This window comes from Podarcis erhardii (assembly GCF_964252035.2).
Source record: "Podarcis erhardii genome assembly, chromosome: 7".
NCBI lineage: Eukaryota > Metazoa > Chordata > Lepidosauria > Squamata > Lacertidae > Podarcis > Podarcis erhardii.
In genome coordinates, this window is record NC_138511.1 from 11,335,692 (window position 1) to 11,358,200 (window position 22,509).

The 22,509-nt window shown below is 47.9% G+C and overlaps 1 protein-coding gene across 7 annotated transcripts; it reads left to right on the forward strand.

Moving 5' to 3' along the window:
• The first annotated feature begins 1,993 nt into the window (after positions 1 to 1,993).
• On the forward strand, positions 1,994 to 19,688 carry LOC309346939 (uncharacterized protein). Of its 7 annotated transcripts, none has more exons than XM_081871326.1 (6): positions 6,370 to 6,546; positions 9,503 to 9,574; positions 11,352 to 11,399; positions 16,777 to 17,301; positions 18,849 to 18,904; positions 19,307 to 19,433. In XM_081871326.1, the coding sequence occupies exons 1-5, from the start codon at positions 6,457 to 6,459 to the stop codon at positions 18,864 to 18,866; spliced, it is 753 nt and encodes a 250-aa protein (XP_081727452.1). In that variant the 5' UTR covers positions 6,370 to 6,456; the 3' UTR covers positions 18,867 to 18,904; positions 19,307 to 19,433. The 7 variants fall into 7 exon arrangements, with proteins under 7 accessions (XP_081727451.1, XP_081727452.1, XP_081727449.1 ...); XM_081871328.1 differs by lacking the exons at positions 6,370 to 6,546; positions 18,849 to 18,904 and adding exons at positions 6,685 to 6,789; positions 9,022 to 9,214 and having other exon boundaries at positions 9,529 to 9,574; positions 19,307 to 19,688; XM_081871325.1 differs by lacking the exons at positions 6,370 to 6,546; positions 18,849 to 18,904 and adding an exon at positions 1,994 to 2,064 and having other exon boundaries at positions 9,529 to 9,574; positions 19,307 to 19,688.
• Positions 19,689 to 22,509: the final 2,821 nt, after the last annotated feature.

A 22,509-nucleotide genomic window follows, 5' to 3' on the forward strand; every position in this document is an offset into this window, starting at 1 on the left:
CGAAGATAGACGGAGGTGACAGGCAGGGCCCCGTTATCCTGGCCATGAGGCTGGCTGAGGTTGATGAGGCAGTGCCCCATTTGCCCTAATGGGCCAGCCTGCTCTGCCCCTAGTCCGAAGCAAAGTCCTCCTCCTGGTCCTTCTCACTCAGTGCTGGTCCTCCTTGCACAGCCTAAGGACGCCTCTCCAGGGGTCCAGGCAGAGCGGGGAGGCCTGCCCTGGCTGGCCAGCAGATGCCATGTAAGGCTACACATATGTCATATGGCTTTCGCCAGCTGCAGGCACAATGACAGCCTTGGCTTGTTCTAGCTCCTCCAAGATCTGGCCTGGATTTGTCCTTTTGCGGAAGAGATTCCTGGGGTTAGCTGACAGCGGAGGTCTTGTGTAGCAGCTCTGAGAGCAAGGGGCTGGGAAAGGGTCTCTAGAAAACTAGGAGCCCCTTGGAGAGGAGGGTGGCAAAACGGGCACCTGCCGTGCCTTACGGAAAACGAGGCTTTTGCGTGTTGCCACAAGCCTTCCTGACGCATATCACTGGGTGGAGCCGAAAGGCAGCCGAGCTGCTTTTTAAACATTTGGTGATCTGGCCTGATGAGAAATTGTGCACGCAACTGATGGGAGCATGGTTATGCGGTGACATCACGCAGAGTGAAACAGGGTGGTGATGACATCATGAGCCAGTGGCGCAACAGCAGCCTCAAGCCGTGACGGAGAAATGATTCCTTTCCAAAGAAGACCTAGAGATGTGGGTTTTGGATGTGGTTGCTCAATACATGCTCAGAGGCACTCTTTGTCCTCATAATTCTCCATCTTCTTCCAGGGCCTGGCCTTGGCATTGCAAAGTGTGTCAATGGCTCCTCTGGACAGTTGGGCCCCTGGGGTTTAGATAGGCTTCCTGTCAGGCAGAAATTCAACAAGTGCAGCCTTCTTTTGTTTCCGTAGCAACTCCTGCAGGATCAGTCCAGGCGGTGTGTTTGGGCATCTAGCCAGGCATCCAGTACAGATGCCTCTGGGAAGGAAGCCAGAAGATGGCGCCTTTTCCTCCTATTAGTCCCCGGCAGCCTTTCAGGGGTCCACAAAGCTGGAGGCTGTACAGTCTTGGATCCCAAACGCCTTGGTACTCAGACGTTTTGGCTCACAAACACCGCAAACCTAGAAGTTAGTGTTCCAGTTTGCAAATGTTCTTTGGAACCCAAATGTCCAATGGGGCTTCCAATTGGCTACAGGAGCTTCCTGCAGCCAATCAGAAGCCACCTTTTGGTTTACGAACATTTTGGAAGTCGAACAGACTTCTGGAACGGATTCCATTCAACTTCCAAGGTACAATTGTATTCTCATAGCAAACGAGAGCTCAAGAGGAAAGGACTGTTAGATGAAACCCTGGGAGAACCCATATATTCCAGTACTCTGGGCTGTAGTAAACTCTGTCCTGCTCACAGCAGACCTACTGAAAGTAACAAGGCCTAAGCTAATGTTGTCTGTTAACTTCAATGGGACTACTCTGAGCAGGAGCAACATTGGCCAGAACCCACTGTCTCCCTCCCCCCAATCCTACATGTTGTAGCCAGCCAATGTCAATCCTACTCAGAGTAGACTCAATGAAATCCATAGACATGACTAACATAGGTCCATTAATTTAAATGGGTCTGCTATGACTTGGTTGGCTACAACCCTAACTATGTTGCCTCTGGAAGGCCAAGGAGCCTTTTTGACCCACCCACCCCAGAGCTAAACAGTCCTGCAAAATTTTCTTGACGCTTTGGAGAGGGGCATCTAAAGTTCTAAACACACCATATTCTGTGTGGGTGAGCTGCACCTGTTGGAATTCAGCCTGCCCCAGCTCTGCTAAAGGAACAAGTGTGTGTGTTTGGGGAAAGCAGCCACCCTCTTTGGCCTGGCATAAAGCACTCCCTGCCCCCAGGAAGAAGCAAAAGGAAACCGCACCCACTATTCACCCTGGCCTCAAGCAAGCCCTGAGCAGAACCAGGAAGCCAGGCTGATGGGTGGCGGCAGCTGCTGCTGCTTTGAGGAAGACACTGGCCAGGCCACACCTTGCACTACTTCCCTGTGAGTAGGGTATGAATCAGGGCCAGCTCCTAGGGGAGGTAAACAAACAGGGGCTGTTCCTCTCCACTCTCTCGCCAGCTCATGGTGCCCAGTGGGCAAGGAGGTGGCTTGCCATAGAGTGCAACTCCAGCACCCACCAGCAGGGCAAGCAAGTTTCCAGGGGGCCACCAGCACTCTTGCGCAAAGGGTAGAGGTTGCGCAAAAGAGAAAGATGGATCGGCACTGTTTGTTTGTTTTAGGAATTTATCAATGCCTCGCCCTTTAACCAAAAAGGCTTGCAAAAGTCAGCATTAAGGTGGTCCCTGCCACCTTTTTAGACTGCCCTGAGAGTCTAAAAAAGGCATGACACACAAGCTGTATATGCAATTCTTACTAAGCAATTATACGGCCTGCATAGATTCTGGCTATCTCAAAGAGCAGCAGCTCAGCCGTTGTTTAGGCTGCCTTGCCCCTGATGAAGAGCACACACAGAGAGCGGATCCAGGAGCAGAGGTGATGGCAGGATCCTGGGCGAGAGAGCCTTCTTCAGCCAGAGGGCCACCTTCCTTTCTGGGAAACCTTCCAGGGGGGCACATACCAGAAGTGGGCAAAAGTGGCAGAGCAATAAATCTTCTCTTTGGACAGGAGGCTACTTTCTACAGCCTGGCAAAAGGTCAGAGTGTTCAAGGGGACATTCCAGACTTGCAAGAGCTGGTGAGGGGTGTGGCTTGAGGTCAGTCTCAAGGGTCACATTAGAACCCTGAAGTGAGGTGGTCCATCCCTGCTGAAACTGAAGGCCAGGGCTGCATCCTGGAAGATTACCATGAAGAAGAGGGATCCCTTGAGAAAAGCGTGTGTTAAGCTCCAGCATTCCTGAGAGTCAGGCTGGGATGATTTGCTGGTGCAAGATCTCCCTCTGCTGGCAAGTCACTAGAACTCGTGGAAATCCAACAAAACTGAGTGTTGGAAGATTCAGAATGGATAAAAGAAAGTACTTCTTCAGGCACAGCAGTCAGACTATGGAACTCACTGCCACAGGAGGGCAGAGGTGGCCACTTGGATGGCATTTTAAGAGGATTAGATAAATTCAGGGAGGAGAGGGCTATCAAAGGCCACTAGCCACAATGCCTATTCTCTGCTACCACAGCCAGCAATGCTTCTGAGAACTACAAAAGCAGGTTACTGCAAACCACAGGAGGGGAGAGGGCTGTTGTGCTCGAATTCTGGTTGAGAGTTTCCCATCATGGGCATCTTGTTGGCCACTGTGAGAATAGGGTGATGGACCGGATGGGAAAGTTTTTCTCCCTCTCTCGAAACACTGGAACTCATTGATATCTACCCAAGGTTTTTTAAACAGAGCCTGATATTCCTGTGTTGCATTGTCTTCTGTTTGCAGGCACACACGGTAAACCCGGTCTTACGACCGCAGCAGCGCCCGCTGACCTGGAACGCAAAGTATTAGCCTGTAAGGAAACGTATCATTAACTTGAAGACTGCTGACCTAGGATGAAATTATAAGGAGAGAAGAAATTATTAATTTGAGGGAGGGTGGGTGGGTGGGTGGGTGATCCTGGAAGGAAGAAAAACAGAAGAGGCCTGGACAACGGGGTCAGCCTCTTTTCTTTGGCCTTAGCCCCAGCCCTGGCCAGCTGTCCATTGTCCTCGTGGGCAAGGGTGGGTCAAAGGCTGGCTCAAGCACGGCAAGAGTGTTGTTAGCCCAGAAATGGAAACAAGAAGAAATTCAGACGAAAGAGGTACAGTGGTGCCCCGCAAGACGAACGCCTCGCAAGACGGAAAACCCGCTAGACGAAACGGTTATCCGTTTTGGAGGCGCTTCGCAAAACGAATTTCCCTATGGGCTTGCTTTGCAAGACGAAAATGTCTTGCGAGTTCCTGCGGGGTTTTTTCCCTCCCCCCCCTTTTCCTAAGCCCTAAGCCGCTTATCAGCTGATCCGCTAAAAGCCACTAAACCGCTAATAGCGCTAATCCGCTAAGCTGTCAATGGGCTTGCTTCACAAGACGAAAAAACCGCTATACGAAGAGCCTCACGGAACGGATTAATTTCGTCTTGCGAGGCACCACTGTATTTGTTGTTGTTGTTTAGTCGTGTCCGACTCTTCGTGACCCCATGGACCAGAGCACGCCAGGCACTTCTGTCTTCCACTGCCTCCCACAGTTTGGTCAAACTCATGCTGGTAGCTTCGAGAACACTATCCAGACGAAATTAATGGACTATGCAAAATTGGACAAAATGACAGGAAGGATTTGAAACCTGTGGGACCAGAGATTTACAGAAGATTGGAAGAAGTATATGAATTATTTGAAGAGCAACTGTAATCAACAAGTTACGCTAGTAGGATTACAAGAAGTTTTGTAAGGAGAAATATACGAAGTGTTACAAAGTAGAAAAAGTTACAGATAGGTAGCCGTGTTGGTCTGCCATAGTCAAAACAAAACAAATTCCTTCCAGTAGCACCTTAAAGACCAACTAAGTCAGTTCTTGGTATGAGCTTTCGTGTGCATGCACACTTCTTCAGATACTTCTTCGTATCTGAAGAAGTGTGCATGCACACGTATCTGAAGAAGTGTGCATGCACACGAAAGCTCATACCAAGAACTGACTTAGTTGGTCTTTAAGGTGCTACTGGAAGGAATTTGTTTTGTTTTGAAAGTAGAAAAAGATAGTGATATTGGTTATGAGATCGAAATGTACTAGGGAAGATAAGAAATGCATACTGAGAGATTAGATTGGAAAATTTTCAGGGGCCACTAGGGGCGCATCGGAAGATAGCGGACAATAACATCTCTCCGACCCACACGAGGTAATTAGGAGGCTGTGATGGGAGTAAATAGCCTCCCTACCCCCCCAAGGTTGGGGGGGGGCTGCCCTTGCCTGCTGTGCCCTACACCACCCCCAAATTTGTGGGGATGGGGGCACTAGGCAGAAAGCCCTCCTGTGGATCTCGGCGCTCCTGGACGCTGTCTCTGATCTGCGCCTCTAGCTGCAATAACTTCAAAAGAAGCAATTAGGAGGAAGTGAATGCACATATTTCAAGGAAGGAGGGGGAGTAAAGACTGCTAACTTAAGAGATCTCTGATAAACAAGATGGGTCGGAAGAACAAGAATAAATCATGAGAAGATCACCAAGGCTTGGTATGGCAAAGGGACTGGATGGCGGAGGGGAAAAAACTTTCCTTTCTTTCCTCTATGTGATTAACCAAGAATCCCCCCCACACACACACACAAGTCAGAAATGCCGTTTTAATGACTTAAGCTGTGGATTTATGACTGTGTGGAGATTATTTTCTAACCAAAGCATGTTTCAAGAAGATAGTGGAAAGTATAAGAGCTTTGGAATGACGCAGTTAAAAATACCGTCGCCATGTTGGCAAGTTCTGTCGGAGGACTTAAGTCTGGGAGGAGGAACAGAGCTGTTTTTATATTGTGGGTGAGACTCCTCAGAGGGACTTAAGAGCGACAGATTTGAGAGATTAATGATGGAAAGAGTGATGTTATTTATAAAAGCGATGATATATGGAAACCATCTTGATATGAGGATTGGACGAATGGAAAAATTCACACAGGATTATAATTGGTGTTTATCTGCTTTAGGAGATTATCAGAAGAGATCATAAAGAAAAAAAGAAAAAATATACGAACAAGATGAGATGTGGAAACAGCAAGATAAGACTGGATAGAATTATGAACATTATTTGGACTGATTTAGATATTAACGCAGTAGCAAGAAGATGATCGGAATCCCCCTTCGGAACTTGAAATATGGGTCCCCTCAACAAAAATTTAAAATTCGGCTTTGTAATTCGGAATTTATGTGATGTGATTTGATTTGATTAGTCGGCTAATAAAAATTATTTTTAAAAAAATAGATTGGAAGATTTTCAGCCAGGATTGATGGAAGTCAAAAATTTGAATAAGATGTAAAAGTATGTTTAATTATTGTTGAAAATGATATGTTAAAAAACTAATAAAAATTATATACAAAAAAAGGGCTGGCTCAAGCAGGTGTGAGGCACCTGCCCAGGTGAGCCCAGGTGCAGCAAACCCCGCCCACCTGTGGGGAAGGGAGGGCGGAAATTCTGGGGAAAGGGTTGGGGGGGAAACAAATTATCTTAAACCAAACAGGCTAATTGCCCCTTGGATTCGTCCTCTAAAAGGGGCCCCATAGCGCCCTCCTAAGGAGCAGCTGGCTAGCTTTGACCCCTCTAAAGAGGGTAATAATAAGACGTCACACAAGAAACAGGAAGCGCAGCTCTGTACTCTAGCCACCGGCCATCTTGCCGCTCTAGCCGAAGCTTCTCGCTTGTCCTCCTCCGGGTGGGGCTCCCATTTGAACAAGCCGCTTCCCGGCATCCTCCGCGCTCCACCTGCCACCCATTCAGGGCGCGCGGGGGATGCCGGGAAACGGGAGGGATGATTCAAATAGAGAGGACGGGAGAGGCGGAGCGAAAGGCCGGGTACAGCAGGAGTCGGATGGCGGACGGGTAAGCGGCTTGACCGCCATAGAGCTTGGCAGTGCTAGAAGGGCGTTTCCTGTCTCGGGGGCGGGACGCCGGGGATCCCTAGCTTCCCTTAGAATCAGAGACAAAGTCACTGGCTGTGAGGGCAGTTGACGCCGACGCCGCCCTGGCAGGAGAACATCCGGGGCTTTGGGGGTCGAGCTCTGATTGGCTAGCTGCGTTCTGCGGGCGTGGGAAAAACCCGCAAAACTTTCCGAAGTCTTATGTGTGGTTTTTTTTTGCTTTGCTTTTCTCCGCTCTGGTGTTTTATGCGGGGGGGGGGGGGAGTGCATAAATACTTTAATAAGTACTTCCATAAATAAACTGATTAATTAAAATGAAATTGTCCTGCAACCGCAGCCCGTGCGCTTCAGCCTGTAGGTTGATGCAAAAAATAATAATAATTGATACCCCGGGGCAGCATTTCAACGGGCAAGTTCCCAGAATGGCTTCTGGCATACATAACTGTGCGTGTTTATTGCACCCATGGACGGTATAAATTAAAGCGGCAACGGTAAAAACACAAAACCCCCGCGGTTTAGCCATATAAAAATTCTGGCTTTGGAAACGGCATGATTTTTTTCAACCCTGCCCTGGGTAAACCTCTCTGGGGAGGGAGGATGGGGAGTTACTGGCAAGTGAAGATATTGGAGTGGGTGTGAAAGGGTGGTTTGCAGTTTGGAGAAGAGAGTTGCCGCTGGGTGTGACCAGAGGCGGGAATATTAAACAAGGTGGTTAGAAGCATTTGTTTGTGAACGATGGAAGCATAATCCAGAAAGAATATGTAATAAACAAAAATCTGCCCTTATTCCCTTATGGGGGACACGAGAGCCCTTATAAAGTCCTTTGTAGGTTTTCCATTGGTCAGAGAAAATAATAGAGGCCAACCAGAGAAGCAAAGCAGCTAGTAAGCCTGATCTTTATTGAAACTGTTGCAACAGGTTACCTATTAATGGCTACTTGATTGGATACCCTGGGGAGCCTGGCCAGTCTTTTGTAATGACAAATACTTAGTTCCTGAGCCAGGTCACAGGCTCACCCTTTTCATACACAGACATACCCTTAAGACAGGGTTTGTGAAGGAAAAGACAATTGGGAAGCTTTTCCATTTTCCTTTGACCTTGCAGAGAAATAGTTGAGGTCAATTTGGGAGGGGCAAAATGGTTTCAGGACTTTTTCTGTGGGGTTTCAGACATGTGGTTTATATATGCAGTTATGAACATTTATCATATATAATATCTTTATATCTTATATATATATATATATATGACTTTAATATTTTTTTTTCAATATTAAAAGTAATTAAAAGCAGAGTATAGGCACAAACAAATCTTAGAGAAGGAAAATGTAAATGTACTTCTGTAAAATGCAGAAGGGAAATGTGATGGAAATGTAAGAAAATAAGAATGAAAGACTGTTAAGTGGTCATTATATTGGTACACACCACCCCAATCTCTGAGCTGCGTGAGATTCCAATCATCTTGGCGTTTACCCAGGGTCTGTGTTTCCTTTGGAAGTTAGGCACAGCAGAAACTGTAGTGTCTTTATGATAATATGGTTTATTCACACACACACACAACCTGAGTCTACAGGGGAGAGAGGGTTCAGAGCATTCATATCTGCAGAAGATTATTTGGTCTTCTGAATCAATTAGCTCAGTCAGTAGAGCATGAGACTCTTAAGATTGTAGGTTCACACCCAACGTTGAACAAAAGATTGCAGGTTGGACTAGATGACCCTCATGGTCCCTTCCAACTCCACAATTCTATGATTCTATTATTGTTAGGAGCAGCAGGCTTAGGTCTGCAAGCAGAGGAACCAGGCCCTCCTTCTTCCTTGCTTTTCAAACCTCTTGCAAAATGCCACAATTTCCCTTGCCATCCAAGCCTGAAATCCTAAACCTAGCCTTTGCCTGTTCACCATACCGCATCTGCTATTAGGCAGCACCACCTTCTTTTGTACTACATGATGGTTCTTCCCAGGTGATTCCTGGTCAGGAAGCTGATTCAGCACTGCTTTATCTACATCTGGCACCCAGGCTGACTCCAAGCATTTATTAATACTTCACATTTACTCTATAAATTATGGGTGCCTTGAACCCACAAACGCTGGCACCCAGAACTTGTAACAATATGTAAGGATTACAATATGCAAGATTAAAATTAACTACAATTTAAACTACATTAGCCCACCTAAATTCTACCAACTCTCTGGCTAACATTTATAATATTTCTAAGTGTATAGCATTTTAGTTTAAGAAAGGGACAGAGCTCCAAATTCAGAGTGGAATTCTAGGAAATAGAATCAATTTCAGATGGAAAGTGGTGGAGAGCAATATGGCATGTAGGATAGAGAATACTGGAAAATCTGAATAAAATACAAGTCTAGCCTAAAATAATGATTTAAATATAATATATAAGAGTGAAGGCTGACTCTCACTGTTTTCTTTTTGGCCAAAAGTATAGAATGAGAAATGGAAAATAACCCATATTTGAAGTTGTCCACAAGCCAAAACCAAAAAAAGTTTTAGTGCCGTAAAAATGATTGGGTACCATGTGATAAGAGAGAAGGAATGTCTGTGGAAAACGCAGCACAGAAACACCTAATGCAGCACAAATTATTCCAGCAGCAAGAATGAAATCTATAAGCGAAGGTATATTTGTGGGTTCCAGAGAAGAGATCAATTACAGAATAAAAAGGTATGGGGGAGGGAGGCTGCTTATGTGAAAAAGAGATGAATTTGGAATCTCAGACTTCTTCACAACACAAACCTCCCCAAGTTTTACTGCTTGTGTGGCTGGTTTGTTTCATTCCCCCTTTTGCTTGCAACTAAGACTTCTTTTTGCCTTTGTAAAAGTGTCGTTTCCTCTGTGAGCGGAGCCCTGCCTCATCTTCTCAGTCCCTGCTTCAGGGTTGAAAATTTGTTGTTGTTTCTCTTCAGCACGCTGACTGGATTTCCCTTTCTAGGTGTGCAGACAGCATGCAGACAGTTGACCTCCTTGAGAAGAACTTGGTGAGTTTCCCTCCCACCTTCTTGCTGTGGATGGCTGGCTCTTTGGTTTTTTTGGGGGGGGTGCAACACCTCCCTCCTCCCTCCCTCCCTCCCTCCCTCCTTCCTTCCTTCTTTCTTTGAAGCCTTTATATCCTCTTGTGTTCATTCTTTCTCTACAATGTCTTTCCTGGGAGAAAAGGTGAATGGGAAGCAACTTAGGGAAGTCGCAGTGGGGTTTTCCTCTGGGATTGCAAAATGGTGGCTTCCAGCTCTGTCCTGGAGGCCCCTTATTTTCCCCAGATATATAAGCTGGGATTCCCCACTTTGTGGCCCGGCATAGGCAGACATGGGTCCCAAAAAGGCAGCATGCTTCTGTTGCTGCTGCTGCTGCTGCTGCGTTTATTTCTTCTTGAAATGCCCCAGGAGCACACCTTGTCTAACTGCTGAAATGAAGGAGTGTCTCACCTGGAGACAGGACTACCAGCCTTGGTACATGGGGGGCGGGGAGATTCTGAGCTTGGACTCCACTGATTTCGTCTGTCACCCTGGTGTTCCTGTAGCTCTTAGAGCTGGATCCTTAAAGGGGCACTTGGAACTGCTGGGTAGGAGGCCTGATTTGAACAAGGTTGTTGACTAAGAGAATCTGCCAGGAGCAGAGGCTTTTCAGGCAGTTTCATATGTCCAGGATTCATCCGCTGAAAAGAGCATCCGGGCGGAATTCCCGACATTCGACAAAAAATGTCCGGGAAAACCTGGGCATATGGTAACCCTTGTTTGCAAATTTCCCAAAAATAGTTTTAAAAAAAAAACTTCTTTGAAAGATGGCAGGCATAGGTAGGGTTGGACCCTGCCAATGGCATAGACCGGGGGTGGGGTGGGGGCGCAGAAATCACACCTCTCCACTCTGGCTAGGTGCCTGCTTGCACACTCCCCGGACTGCTCCTCGGCTGCTCTGGGAGGCGAGGCACAACTCCTTGCCAAGGGCACAAGGGAGCCTAGATGCACCTCCTTCAGCACCTAGTGTGGATAATGGCCAGGGATGGTAGTGATGGAAAACAACATCCTTACCCCTGACAAAAGTTCTCTTGCCACTACCTAAGCCACGCAGGCAGCCTTTCCTGATCTCTCTGTGTGAGGATGGGGGTCCTGAGTTTCTGTCCCTTCACTGCAAGGGGGGTGCTGGCTATATCGGGGAGATTGCCTTTGTGGGCGCTGATTCCAATCATAGAATCATAGGGTTGGAAGAGACCACAAGGGCCATTGAGTCCAACCCCCTGCCAAGCAGGAAACACCATCAGAGCACTCCTGACATATGGTTGTCAAGCCTCTGCTTAAAAACCTCCAAAGAAGGAGACTCCACCACACTCCTAGGCAACAAATTCCACTGTCGAACAGCTCTCACTGTCAGGAAGTTCTTCCTAATGTTTAGGTGGAATCTTCTTTCTTGTAGTTTGGATCCATTGCTCCGTGTCCGCTTCTTTGGAGCAGCAGAAAACAACCTTTCTCCCTCCTCTATGTGACATTCTTTTATATATTTGAACATGGCTATCATATCACCCCTTAACCTCCTCTCCTCCAGGCTAAACATGCCCAGCTCCCTTAGCCGTTCCTCATAAGGCATCGTTTCCAGGCCTTTGACCATTTTGGTTGCCCTCCTCTGGACACGTTCCAGTTTGTCAGTGTCCTTCTTGAACTGTGGTGTCCAGAACTGGACACAGTACTCCAGGTGAGGTCTGACCAGAGCAGAATACAGTGGAACTATTACAATCCTCATGCCTATATCTGTCTTGTTCCCCAGAAAAAAATCCAGGACCACTTATCCCTTCTGGACATGCTTCAGATGAAGGTGAGAGCAGGCTTCGCTCCTTGGGGGGGGGGCGGTGCAGGGGGGGGGCAACAACAGGCAAGATATGGGTCCTAGTCTTTCATGAGCTGGTGGGGGAATGGGCATCTAATGGGGGACCCTTCTGAGCCTTGTGGTGCAAGTTCAGCTTTTTGAGTTTGTCTGCTGTTGAAACAAACGGGAGGCGAATTCCTTAAAAAGGAGGAAACAAAATGAGAAGAAAGACAGGATTCTGGATAAAATTAAAGAAGGCGAAAAGAAACTGAGGTCGAAACCAAAGTCTCATGAGATTTTGAGAGAAATTAAGTTTTAGCAGATGCAGTATATGGAATTGATGAATCAGGAGATAGAATGGAAAATTAAGCAAATGAGACAAAGGACATTTGAATCAGCAGATAAATGTGGGAAACTTCTATCATGGCAACTGAAGAAGAGACAGAAACTGAATACAGTCACAAGTTTGGAGGTGGATGGAAAGAATATCTCTAAGCCAAATGAGATTAGTAACTGCTTTCAGAGTTATTTCAGAAGACTGTATGCACAAGGGCCGGAAAATGAAGGAGAAATGGAAGATTTTCTTAAGAACTATGGATTACAAAAAATTTCGCAACAGAGTATGATGGTTTTAAATGAGAAAATAACCGAGCAAGAAATAGAGGGGGCCATTCAAAATATGCAATTAGGGAAATCTCCAGGACCAGATGGACTAACCTCCAGATACTACAAAGCACTAAAGGAATGGTTAATACAGCCGCTTTAAGGAGGTTTGTAATGAAATATTAGAGGGGAGAAAGGCACCTGAATCGTGGAAAGAAGCTTTCATTTCACTTATACCAAAGACTGAAGCTGACAAGAAACAGATCAAGAACTATCGCTCTATATCATTACTTAATGTGGATTACAAAATATTTGCAGACATTTTGGCAAAAAGATTAAAGAAGGTGTTGGTGGAGGAGATTCAAAAGGACCAAGCAGGCTTTCTCCCGGGTAGACATTTATCAGATAACGTAAGGAATATAATTGACATTATAGAAATGTTGACAGTTAATACTAATACAAAGGCAGTTTTGATTTTTGTGGACGCGGAGAAAGCCTTTGACAATATCTCTTGGAATTTTATGAAGAAGAATCTCCATGGGATGGGGGTAGGCCAAAGGTTTGAAAACGGTATAGGTGCAATATATTCGGAACAAAAGGCAAAACTAATTGTAAATAATGTGGTTACTGATGAACTTTCTATAGAAAAAGGGACACGGCAGGGATGCCCAATTTCCCCGTTACTCTTTATATCAGTCCTGGAGGTTTTGTTGAATATGATAAGGGGGGACCAGCTGGTGAAAGGGGTTCAGGTCGGAGCCAGAGAGTACAAATTGAAGGCTTTTGCAGATGACTTAGTTTTGACCTTACAAGAGCCAGACACTAGTACAAAAAGAGTTTTAGAATTAATTCGAGTTTTTGGTCAGGTTGCAGGATTTAAACTGAATAAGCAAAAAACTAAGGTTTTGGAAAAAAATTTAACAAATGTGGAAAGAGAGAGGTTCCAAGTGGAAACTGGATTAATTATGGTAAAAAGAGTGAAATATCTGGGAATTAACATGACATCTAAAAATGTGAACTTATTTAAAGACAATTATGATAAGTGCTGGACAGAGATTAAGAAAGACTTAGAAATATGGTCGAACTTGAAGCTTTCCTTGTTAGGCCGAATTGCAGTGATTAAAATGAATGTGCTGCCTAGAATGTTATTTTTGTTTCAGACACTACAAATTGTGGATAAATTAAATTGTTTCAAGAAGTGGCAGAAAGATATATCTAAATTTGTCTGGCAGGGCAAAAAGCCCAGAATAAAGTTTAAGATACTTACTGACGCAAAAGAAAGAGGGGGTTTTGCCCTGCCGGACTTAAGACTGTATTATGAAGCGGCAGCATTTTGCTGGTTGAAAGACTGGCTACTACTTGAAAATGCAGACATTCTGGATTTGGAAGGTTTTAACAATATGTTTGGTTGGCATGCATATATCTGGTATGACAAGGTTAAAGTGCACAAGGGTTTCAAAAACCATATTGTCAGGAAAGCACTATATAATGTTTGGATTCAGTATAAGGATTTGTTGGAAAACAAAACTCCCAGGTGGCTATCACCAATGGAGGCTAAAGAGGTGAAGAAACTTAATATGAGAACTAATTGGCCAAAATATTCTGAGATTTTGGAACTAGAAAGTGGTGAATTTAAATTACAGAGCTTTGAGAAGATAAAGTCCAAGGTACGAGATTGGCTCCATTATTTTCAAATAATGGAGGCCTTTAAACAAGACAGGAAAATTGGATTCCAGGTGGAAAAATCGAAATTAGAAACTGAATTGTTAGAACCCAATACGAAGAATTTATCAAGGATGTATAACTTGCTGTTGAAGTGGAATACAATTGATGAGACAGTTAAATCAGCCATGATTAGATGGGCACAGGACTTAGGTCATGATATTATGTTTGCTGACTGGGAACAGTTGTGGACCACAGGTATTAAATTCACGGCTTGTAATGCCTTAAGAGAAAACATTATGAAAATGATTTACAGGTGGTACATGACCCCAGCCAAGCTTGCGAAGATTTATCATTTGCCCAATAATAAATGTTGGAAATGTAATGAGACCGAAGGTACCTTTTTTCACCTTTGGTGGACCTGCCCAAAGATTAAGGCCTTCTGGGAACTGATTTATAATGAAATTAAGAAAGTACTTAAATGTATTTTTCATAAGAAACCAGAGGCATTTCTTTTGGGTATGGTCGGCCAATTGGTGTCAAGGAGGGATAAGATCTTTTTTATGTACGCCACAACGGCAGCAAGGATCCTTCTAGCAAAGTATTGGAAGACACAAGAGTTACCCACGCTGGAAGAGTGGCAGGCGAAAGTGATCGACTTTATGGGATTAACAGAAATGACCGGCAGAATCCATGACCAAGAGAAAGAGACTGTGGAGGAAGACTGGAAGAAGTTTAAAGCATATCTTAAAAATTGCTATAAAATTGAGGAGTGTTAAAGTGTTAAGGGAAAGGAAGATGTATAATTACAGCTGCCAGGGGTTCAGGGAGAGAGGCGCAGATGAGGGAGGAGACAGAGAGCGAGGGGGAAGGATTCCAGGGTGACGAGGAAGAGGACGACAATGACCCAAGATTGTCCATGAGTCCGTCCAGTGAATCGGAGGACTCCCAAAAGGGAGCCCCTCTGGTCAAGCCAAGGGGAGCTAGAGGGGGAAGCAGTCAGGAGCAGGGAAACGAAGGGGGAACCCCCAGTGGGAGTTGGAGATCGGGACCGGCTGCTCCGCCGGAACGGAGTGAAGGGGGTGGAGTGACCGGTGTGTCAGAAGGAGCAGAACAGGAAGCAGAGAGGGGAAGGAGATCAGGGCAAGACGTCCTGCCGGAAGGGGAGGAAAGTAGTATCGAGAGCAGTGTAACTGTCGAAGGGAAGGTCAGGAGCAACGTACGCGCGCCAAGTTCAAAATGGGAGGCGCGCGGAAGTGAAGAGAGTCCTGGGGAGGAGCCTGGTCCCAAAGCCCGAAGGAGGGGGGAGGAGGCGCCAGAGGATTCAGCCTCTGGGGAGTCCCGAAGGGAGAGAACACAGGGGGGCAGAAAGACCCTGCGGAAAAGGAAAGAGAGGAAGAGGTGGACCAGTACAAGCCTCTTAAACTGGTGTAGAGGCGGGACTGACTCAGAGGGGACTTCAGCGGTCTAAGGGTAACAGACGTAGAGTCACGGAGCTCGGATGTGAAGCTAATAATGTTCTTCAATAAAAGCTTTTGTACATAAGCTGGAGTGGACTTTGGTCTCTTGTGAGCTGGGACCACGGGTGACTCTGACAACAGCTATATATATCTTTTGATTCAAAGTGTAATTGAAAGGAGAATAAGTTAAACTATAATTGGCTAAAAGGGTTGCTGAAAAATTTTGAAATTAGGATGCAAAAAGGGGAAGGTATGGGGAAGTCCGAGAAAAGAGGCTTATGAAAATGAGGTTAAGAAAGCAAAAATGTATGTATGTGTCTATGTTTGTTGCTGTTTGTATTGTTTGGTGTTGTTTCGTTGTTAAAATTGGAAAATTAATAAAAATTATTTTTTTAAAAAGAAACAAACGGGAGGCGGCTTTGGAGAGTTAGGCAGGGAGGAATGGCAGCGCATGGGGGGGGTAGGCAGGCACAGGCTGGTGGGGATCATGACCCTCATTGTGCTATGTGGAGGAAGGACTGCAGCTCAGCACTAGAGCACCTGCTCTGCATGCAGAAGGCCCCAGGCTCAGTCCCCACTGGCAGCATCTCCAGGGAGGGCTGGGAAAAGACTCCCCTACCTGAATTCCTGGAGAGAGCTGCTGCCGGTCAGTGTCAACCATGCTGAGCTCGCGGGACCAAGGGTCTGCCTCTGTATCGGGCAGTTTATTAGAGGGCCACCACTCTGTGGCAGACCCTTGCTTGGCTTGCAGAAGGACCCAGGTTCAATCCGCATCAATGTCTCCAGGGGAGCCACTGCTGCCAGGCCGTGTGGGCAACACTGAGCTAGACAAACCGTGAGAGTAGGGCTCTGATTATTTTGTTGTTGTATATATTTCAACAACTACTCCAAGCGTGAGTAGCACTGGCATGGTAAAAGCAGACCGTTGCAGTAACTTGAAAATGATAAGGCAGAGGAAATTTTCATTCATACCAGCGACTTGGACATGTGAGAAAATCCAGTACAGTGGTACCTCGGGTTAAGTACTTAATTCGTTCCGGAGGTCTGTTCTTAACCTGAAACTGTTCTTAACCTGAAGCACCACTTTAGCTAATGGGGCCTCCCTCTGCTGCCGGAGCACAATTTCTGTTCTCACCCTGAAGCAAAGTTCTTAACCCGAGGTACTATTTCTGGGTTAGCGGAGTCTGTAACCTGAAGCATCTGTAACCCGAGGTACCACTGTGCAGCCATTTTAAGAAAAATATGAAATGTGGTTTATTTTTAATGTGATCTGTCATGGAATCCCATTGGAGAAGATAACAATGGTTAGCCAGATGTCATTGCTGGTTGCAAAGGGGGCCCCATTCACACTTCAGGGCCGCCACCGTTCATGGCTCATGGGCAGGGAAGGTTGAGACTGCAGCCCAGCTATAGCTGGTGAGGGGGCCACAGACTTCCCCTATGTGTGCTCAAAGAAGGCCAGGTTGTGGTGAGGGCAGCAGGGGCAGCAAACAAGTGACGGTCTGCTTCAACTATGGCCCCCCCCATATCTTGTTGGCCCCCAACTCCCACCAGTCCCAAGAGTCAGCATGGGTGGCCAGTGGTGAGAGATGTTAATGGGAGCTGTAGCAGCTGTGAGCCCTGTTTAAACATATTTTCTGAGTTTTCCTTTGACATCCTAGGTGACAGATGTTTGTGCGGGGTGTGAGGAGACCCGCCGGGACATGGAGGCCGAGGAGGAGAGGCTGGCAGAGCTGGAAGCCCAGTTGAAGATCCAGAATGACACGTTGGACGAGGAGGACGATGACGACGAGATGGATGACGAGGAGGAGGAGGAGGAGGATGACGACGACGAGATGGATGACGACGACGATGAGAAGGAGAATGGTATACTGGAGACGGTCAGGACCAACATAGCTCAGCTGAGGGTAAAGATAGAAGCCATGTCCCAGGAGGCTACTGAGCTGGCGGCAGATTTGACCAGGTATGCCCAGCAGAAGATGGTCTTGGCAGCAGGCCTTGAGGAGGTCCTGAAGGGCAAGCAAGGTGCCCATCAGCGGCGGGCAGAGCCCCTTTCCTGTGACCAGAAAGCAAAGCGCCTGAAAGAAGACGGAGAAGGAGACCAGGAGGTCCCAGCCCCATCTCTACTGCTGCAAGAGGAGGCGGCTGCTGACCTCAGAGCAGAGGACCCTTCTGTCCAGGAAGAGGTGAGCTCTGGGGAGGGCCTGGCTTGGCTCCGACGGGGTGTTCTGTGCTTAAAGGCCAGAGGGGCATATCCTGCAGGGGTGTCTCCTTGGAGAAGGGATGTAGTTCAGTAGCAGAGCAGATGGTCCCTGCTGGCAGCATCTCCAGGTAGGGCTGGGAATGTCCCCAACCACATGAAGAGCTTGCTGGGTCAGGCCAATGAGCCACTTAGCAGCCCAGCATCGTGGTTGAACAGTTGCCTGTGGGAAGCACAGGAGCATTCGATTGGAGCACGTTAGCACTTTCTCCCCTCCTGTGTTTTTCCAGCAACCGGCATTCAGAAGCAGGAGCCTGGCGTGCCACTGCTGCCCATCAGTGTAGGCAGTATTGAGCTAGATGGGCCAGTGGTGTGGCTTGATAGAAGGCATCTTCCTGTGTTCCTCAGAGAAGGGGAAGCCTCTCTTCCAGCCCCAATTGCCACAGGAAGGATAGCTCAGTTGGTAGAGCACGAGACTCTTAATCTCATAGCTATGGGTTCAAGACCCACACTGGGCGAAATATTCCTGCAGTGCATGGCCCCTTTCAACTCTTGTGATTCTGTGATCTAAGGCAGGGATTGGGGAGACCCGTGGCCTTTTCTGGACTACAACTCCCAGCATCCCTGGCCATTCACTCAGCTGGCTGCTGCGCATTTTTAGGGTCCAGCATGATCCGGAAGGCACTGGACTTTATTATTATTATTATTAATAATAATAATAATAATAATAATAATAATAATAATAATAATATAATATTTATTAAGATTTTGGAAATTACAAAAAGAAAAAAGGTGGAATGAAGCTATATGGCTTTGGCAGAAATGTTAGAAGGAACTAGGTATAGATAGATTGTTAATGTATTAAAAGGGAAAAAACTAGGTTACAATATGTTAAAATTAACTTTAAGATAGAAAATAGATGAAGATGGAAAGGACTTGCTGAAATAGTTAATTGAAGTGGAATACAAAAAGGGAGGCATTGAGGAAGTCAATGAAACAAGTGTATGAAAGTTAAGATTTGAAAATATTGGAAGTGTTTTTAATTGTTTGTTTTTTTTCCGGAAGGCACTGGACTTGGCTCCACATAAGGCAGCAAGAGAACAGGGGCTTCCTTGTTCCATCACCAGGCCCAAGCTGGCAAGCAGTTTTGGCTGCAGCCGCCTGTTTCGTTTCCCACAATGCCCCAGGCCAATGCTAGGTTCAGGGTCATTATGGGTAATTTTAAAAGGGCAGCTGCATCTGGCCTGCTGCTTGGAGTACTTGGGCCATAGTGATGGATGTGGGGGTGCTCAGCAGTGCCAGGAAGTCTGTATATGAAGGGGTCTGAGTGAATCCTAGGGAGGCAGAGGAGAGAATGAGCCCTATATAGAAGGTGTGGCAATGTGAGGGAGGCCCCTGACTCATCCTGCTCAACTCTGGCGCTACCTGAAGCAAAAGGGCGCTGGATCTATTGACTGTTCCCGACTGGCTGCAGAAGCTGAGTCAGTTCACTGGCTGGGCTGATTCTGAAGCCATGCCTTGTTGCTCCTGCAGGTCACGAGATTTATCTGAGCAGAGACGGGGGTCTTCCACACCTCCCTAGCAGGCTCGTATGTTCTCCTCCTTTCTCACTGGGTGTCCCAGCACTGGGTGTGAAGAAGGGCACTCTGCAAGTTGCACCAGGGTCTGGGGGAACCAGGGTTCGAATCTCCACTGGGCCAGGATGATACACCCTTGGTGTGACCTTGGGCCAGTCAGTGCCTCTCTCAGCCTAACCTACCTCGAGGGCATTAATTGAGGGAGAGAACTATGCACACCACTTTGGAGGAAAAGGTGGGAGATAAATTCAGTGAGTAACTAAAATAATAAAGTTCCTGGGTTGGGGGGTTGGGGCATGAAGAAACAGTGTGGCTGAGCCCAGGAAATGGGGGTGACAGGCAGTTGTTGTGGGGTGGGGGGCATTGCTGGAGCTGCAGACCTCTTGGCCCTAAGGACTCTGTTTTTCCCCGCAGGCTGACACTGGAGCCCTCCAGACCAACTGCTCACCCCCTACTGAACAACACCCCATCCTGGCAACAGCGGGGCTGGGTTTTTGTGCCACTGAGGAGGAGCTGGACTTAAGTAGTTGACCTCAAATGAACTTCCAAATGCTGGGGTTGGTGGGGTGAGACGAATTGTGCTTTACACACAATTGGGAGACTTGGTCTGAAACCTTTGGGGCAAAAGTGTTTGCGATTTACTTGGGAAGTTGCCACAGAAAAGAGAGTGGCCAGAATCCAGGACGAAAAGACTCCAGCAACTTTTAACTCCTCTCCATCCCTCCGCCAACATCCCCTCTCAAGAATTAACGCTGACCTATGACCTTCCCCCATTGACCAAAAGTTGTCTTCATTTAAGTGTAAGTTGTTTTCCAGTGTGCTATGCACATGTTTTTTTGTTTTTGTGGGGAGAAAGACCCCAGTTGGGATTCTCTGCAAGCCTTTTTAACAGGAAAATAATCCTGGCGGTTCTCTCTGTGCCAGACATGCTTTCTTCCCTTCTAGTCCGTCACAGTTGATCAATGGGAGGCAACAGGGCAGATCTCCAAGCAGAGGAGGGTCTGCACTTTCAGGATCCCAGAGACTCTCAACAATTTTAGCACAGTCCCACAGTCAGGGCATTTCTGCCTAAGAAGGATTGCAGTGCAAACAGCTGCCTGCCTTAAAAAAAAAGCAAAACAAAAACTTGTGCTTTGTTTTGAAGTGCATCTTGCTCTTTTATCGACAAATGCACTGTTTGCATAGCGATTTTCCTTCTGCTGAATATTTTTCTCCCAGTTTGGAAGTGGTTTAGTGCCTGAGCTCCAGTTCCCTCCTTGAGATCCTCCTCCTCTTCCTCCTAAGACTTTGTTTTTGGACAGCCTCTGGTTTTGTACGGAGTGGCCTTATTTTTAAATGTGTCCTGCTATGTACAATTATCCTGCTTAAAAATGTCTTTCATCCCTATGGGTGTCTTTTTGACTATTTTGGATTTCGAATAAAGTCCTTTGAACTTGCGCTGTTGCAGACATTTTCCTCTTAAGGACTTGCCGCCTACACAGAGCGGAGCTCTAAAAAGTGGAATCGAGAAGTGTAAGAGCAGCCCATCTGGTCCAGCACCCTGCTCTCTACACTGACCCACCAGAGGCCCCAAAGGGAAGCAGCAGCAACAACACGCTTGCCTTCACTTGCAATCCCCATCAACTGGCATCCTTCTGTATGCATTGACCACTGGGGGAGAGAGGTACTTGGGGCCCACCCATGTCCCATTGTCTCTCTTGTACAAAGCCAAGCGGTGGAGTCAGGTGTCCTCTGCATTCATGGGCTGTCTGGGGGCAGAGGGGCTCCTGCATCCCTTTCTAAAAGGGTGGTGGCTAAAGGCTGTGTGCATGCAGAACTCCCAGGTTTAATACCCTGCTGGCAGCATCTCTGCGTAAGACTCGGAGAGATTCCCTGCCTTCAGTCCTGGAAAGCTGCTGCCAGCCAGTGTAGACAATACTAAGCTAGATGGACCCAATGGACTGACTCCTGCCAGAGGTGTCAGCAAACCTGACACAAATATCTCTCTGCCGGCGCCCAACCCCCGTTTCCCAGAGTTTTCAACCTTTTTCTAAGGGGGGGGGGCACTTCGGTCCAGCTCGTTTACATCGCGTGGTCCGACGTGCACTTGGCATGTAGGAGGTGCCCAGATCGCAAAGCCTCCCTCTAAGCGCTCGGTGCCCCTTAACAGCCCCCGCCCGGGGGAGTTTGCGCCACAGGAGGGCCAGCAAGCATATCAGGTGGCCTGCCAGCTGTGCCATCCTTGCTAGGTGCCGGGATAGCACAGGGCGCTTCCCTGCTCCGCTCGCAGACTCTGCAGGGAGGTGCACAGACCACGACAAGGCCAGAGAGGGGCGCCTCGCCCCCGATTGCGCCCGTCAGGCAACCAGGCACCCCGGCAGGAGGGGATGTGAAGGGGCTTCACTGAGCTGGACGCAGGGCTCTCCGATGGGTGGCTGAGAGGAGAGGAGGGGGCTGCCCCAGAGCGGGGAAGGGAGTGCCTCCTGACTCTCCTTCCCAGACTGTCAGCCTGTGGCGCCCTCCAAAATCTGGTGCCCTGGTGCCCCGCGCCGCTAACATCTATGGGTAAGACGCCCCTGGGCAGCAGCAACCCTGCTGGGTGAGAATCCCTTGCAGGTCGCTGTGCATTTGTAGCAGTGACCAGAGGAGGGATGACTGCAGGGAGCAGTGCAGAGAGATGAAATGCCAGGGTGTATCTGTTGCAGCACAACTTGATGCCTTCATCTGCCCCAGCTGAAACAAAACATGTCTCTCCTGCATCAGTCTCTCCAGCCACAGCAGGAGCTATAACGCGCCAGTGGGTTGACTTCACCCCTGAAGGTGCGCTCTTTTGTTGTCTCCTGAGACAGACAGATGCCAACCAACTGAACCATTCACCCTCTGTGCCCTGCCCAACGTGCATGCGTGCCCTGGGCGCCAGCAAACTGTGCTACGCCACTGCCCTTCACACATACACACACCAAATTGAGGGGACTGCCCCCTTGCAAAGTTGATGGAAGTTGCAATTCAGACATTTTGTGTGCAATGTTTCTTGTGATCCATTATGCGCCCCCCAATATTTAATTCAAGTTAGCACCCCTGCTGGCGAGCCACTGCTGCCAGCCCGAGTCGGCAATCCCAGGGCTCATTTCCAAGGCGCGAGAGCTCCCTCTCCTGGCAAAAGGGGTGCCAGGTGAGCCCCGAAGCCTGGCAGGGAGGCTGCTAGTTTCCACACTGATTAGGGGCAGAGCTCTAGGCAGACAGACGGATGTCTATCCTTAGGTTCTTGCTTTGAACTGCAATAACTTCGGGGGCAGCTGCTTGTTCACAGGTGAGGCTGTTCGGGCAACTTCGTCGCCCCCCCCCGCCCCCCAAAGCTGTTGGTAGTCGCGACGGGTGGCGGCGTGGGAACCACCGGCAGGATGCTAATCCCGGCTCATCTGCCCAGCGGAGAGCGTCCGGCTCCCGCGCACGCATTTCAATGGGTCTACTCTGAGGAGCACCCAAAGCCCGGGCGCCTGACCCCGGAGGAGGAGGCTTTTCCGGCGAGGAAAGCGCTCCCCCCCCCGTCCCCGTCTCGGGGGTCCCCGGCGCCCCTCCTCGCCTTCAAGGCGGCTTGGTCGGAGGCGCGGCGATCTCCGCCCCGAGGAGCGCGCGGC

Bases quoted from the DNA above. Each gene is read 5' to 3' on its own strand.
- LOC309346939 (XM_081871323.1), top strand. From the start codon at position 6,457: ATGCCGGGAAACGGGAGGGATGATTCAAATAGAGAGGACGGGAGAGGC. The intron at 9,575-11,351 runs GTGAGTTTCCCT...CTTGTTCCCCAG, and splicing joins ACCTCCTTGAGAAGAACTTG to AAAAAAATCCAGGACCACTT. The intron at 11,400-16,776 runs GTGAGAGCAGGC...TTGACATCCTAG, and splicing joins TGGACATGCTTCAGATGAAG to GTGACAGATGTTTGTGCGGG.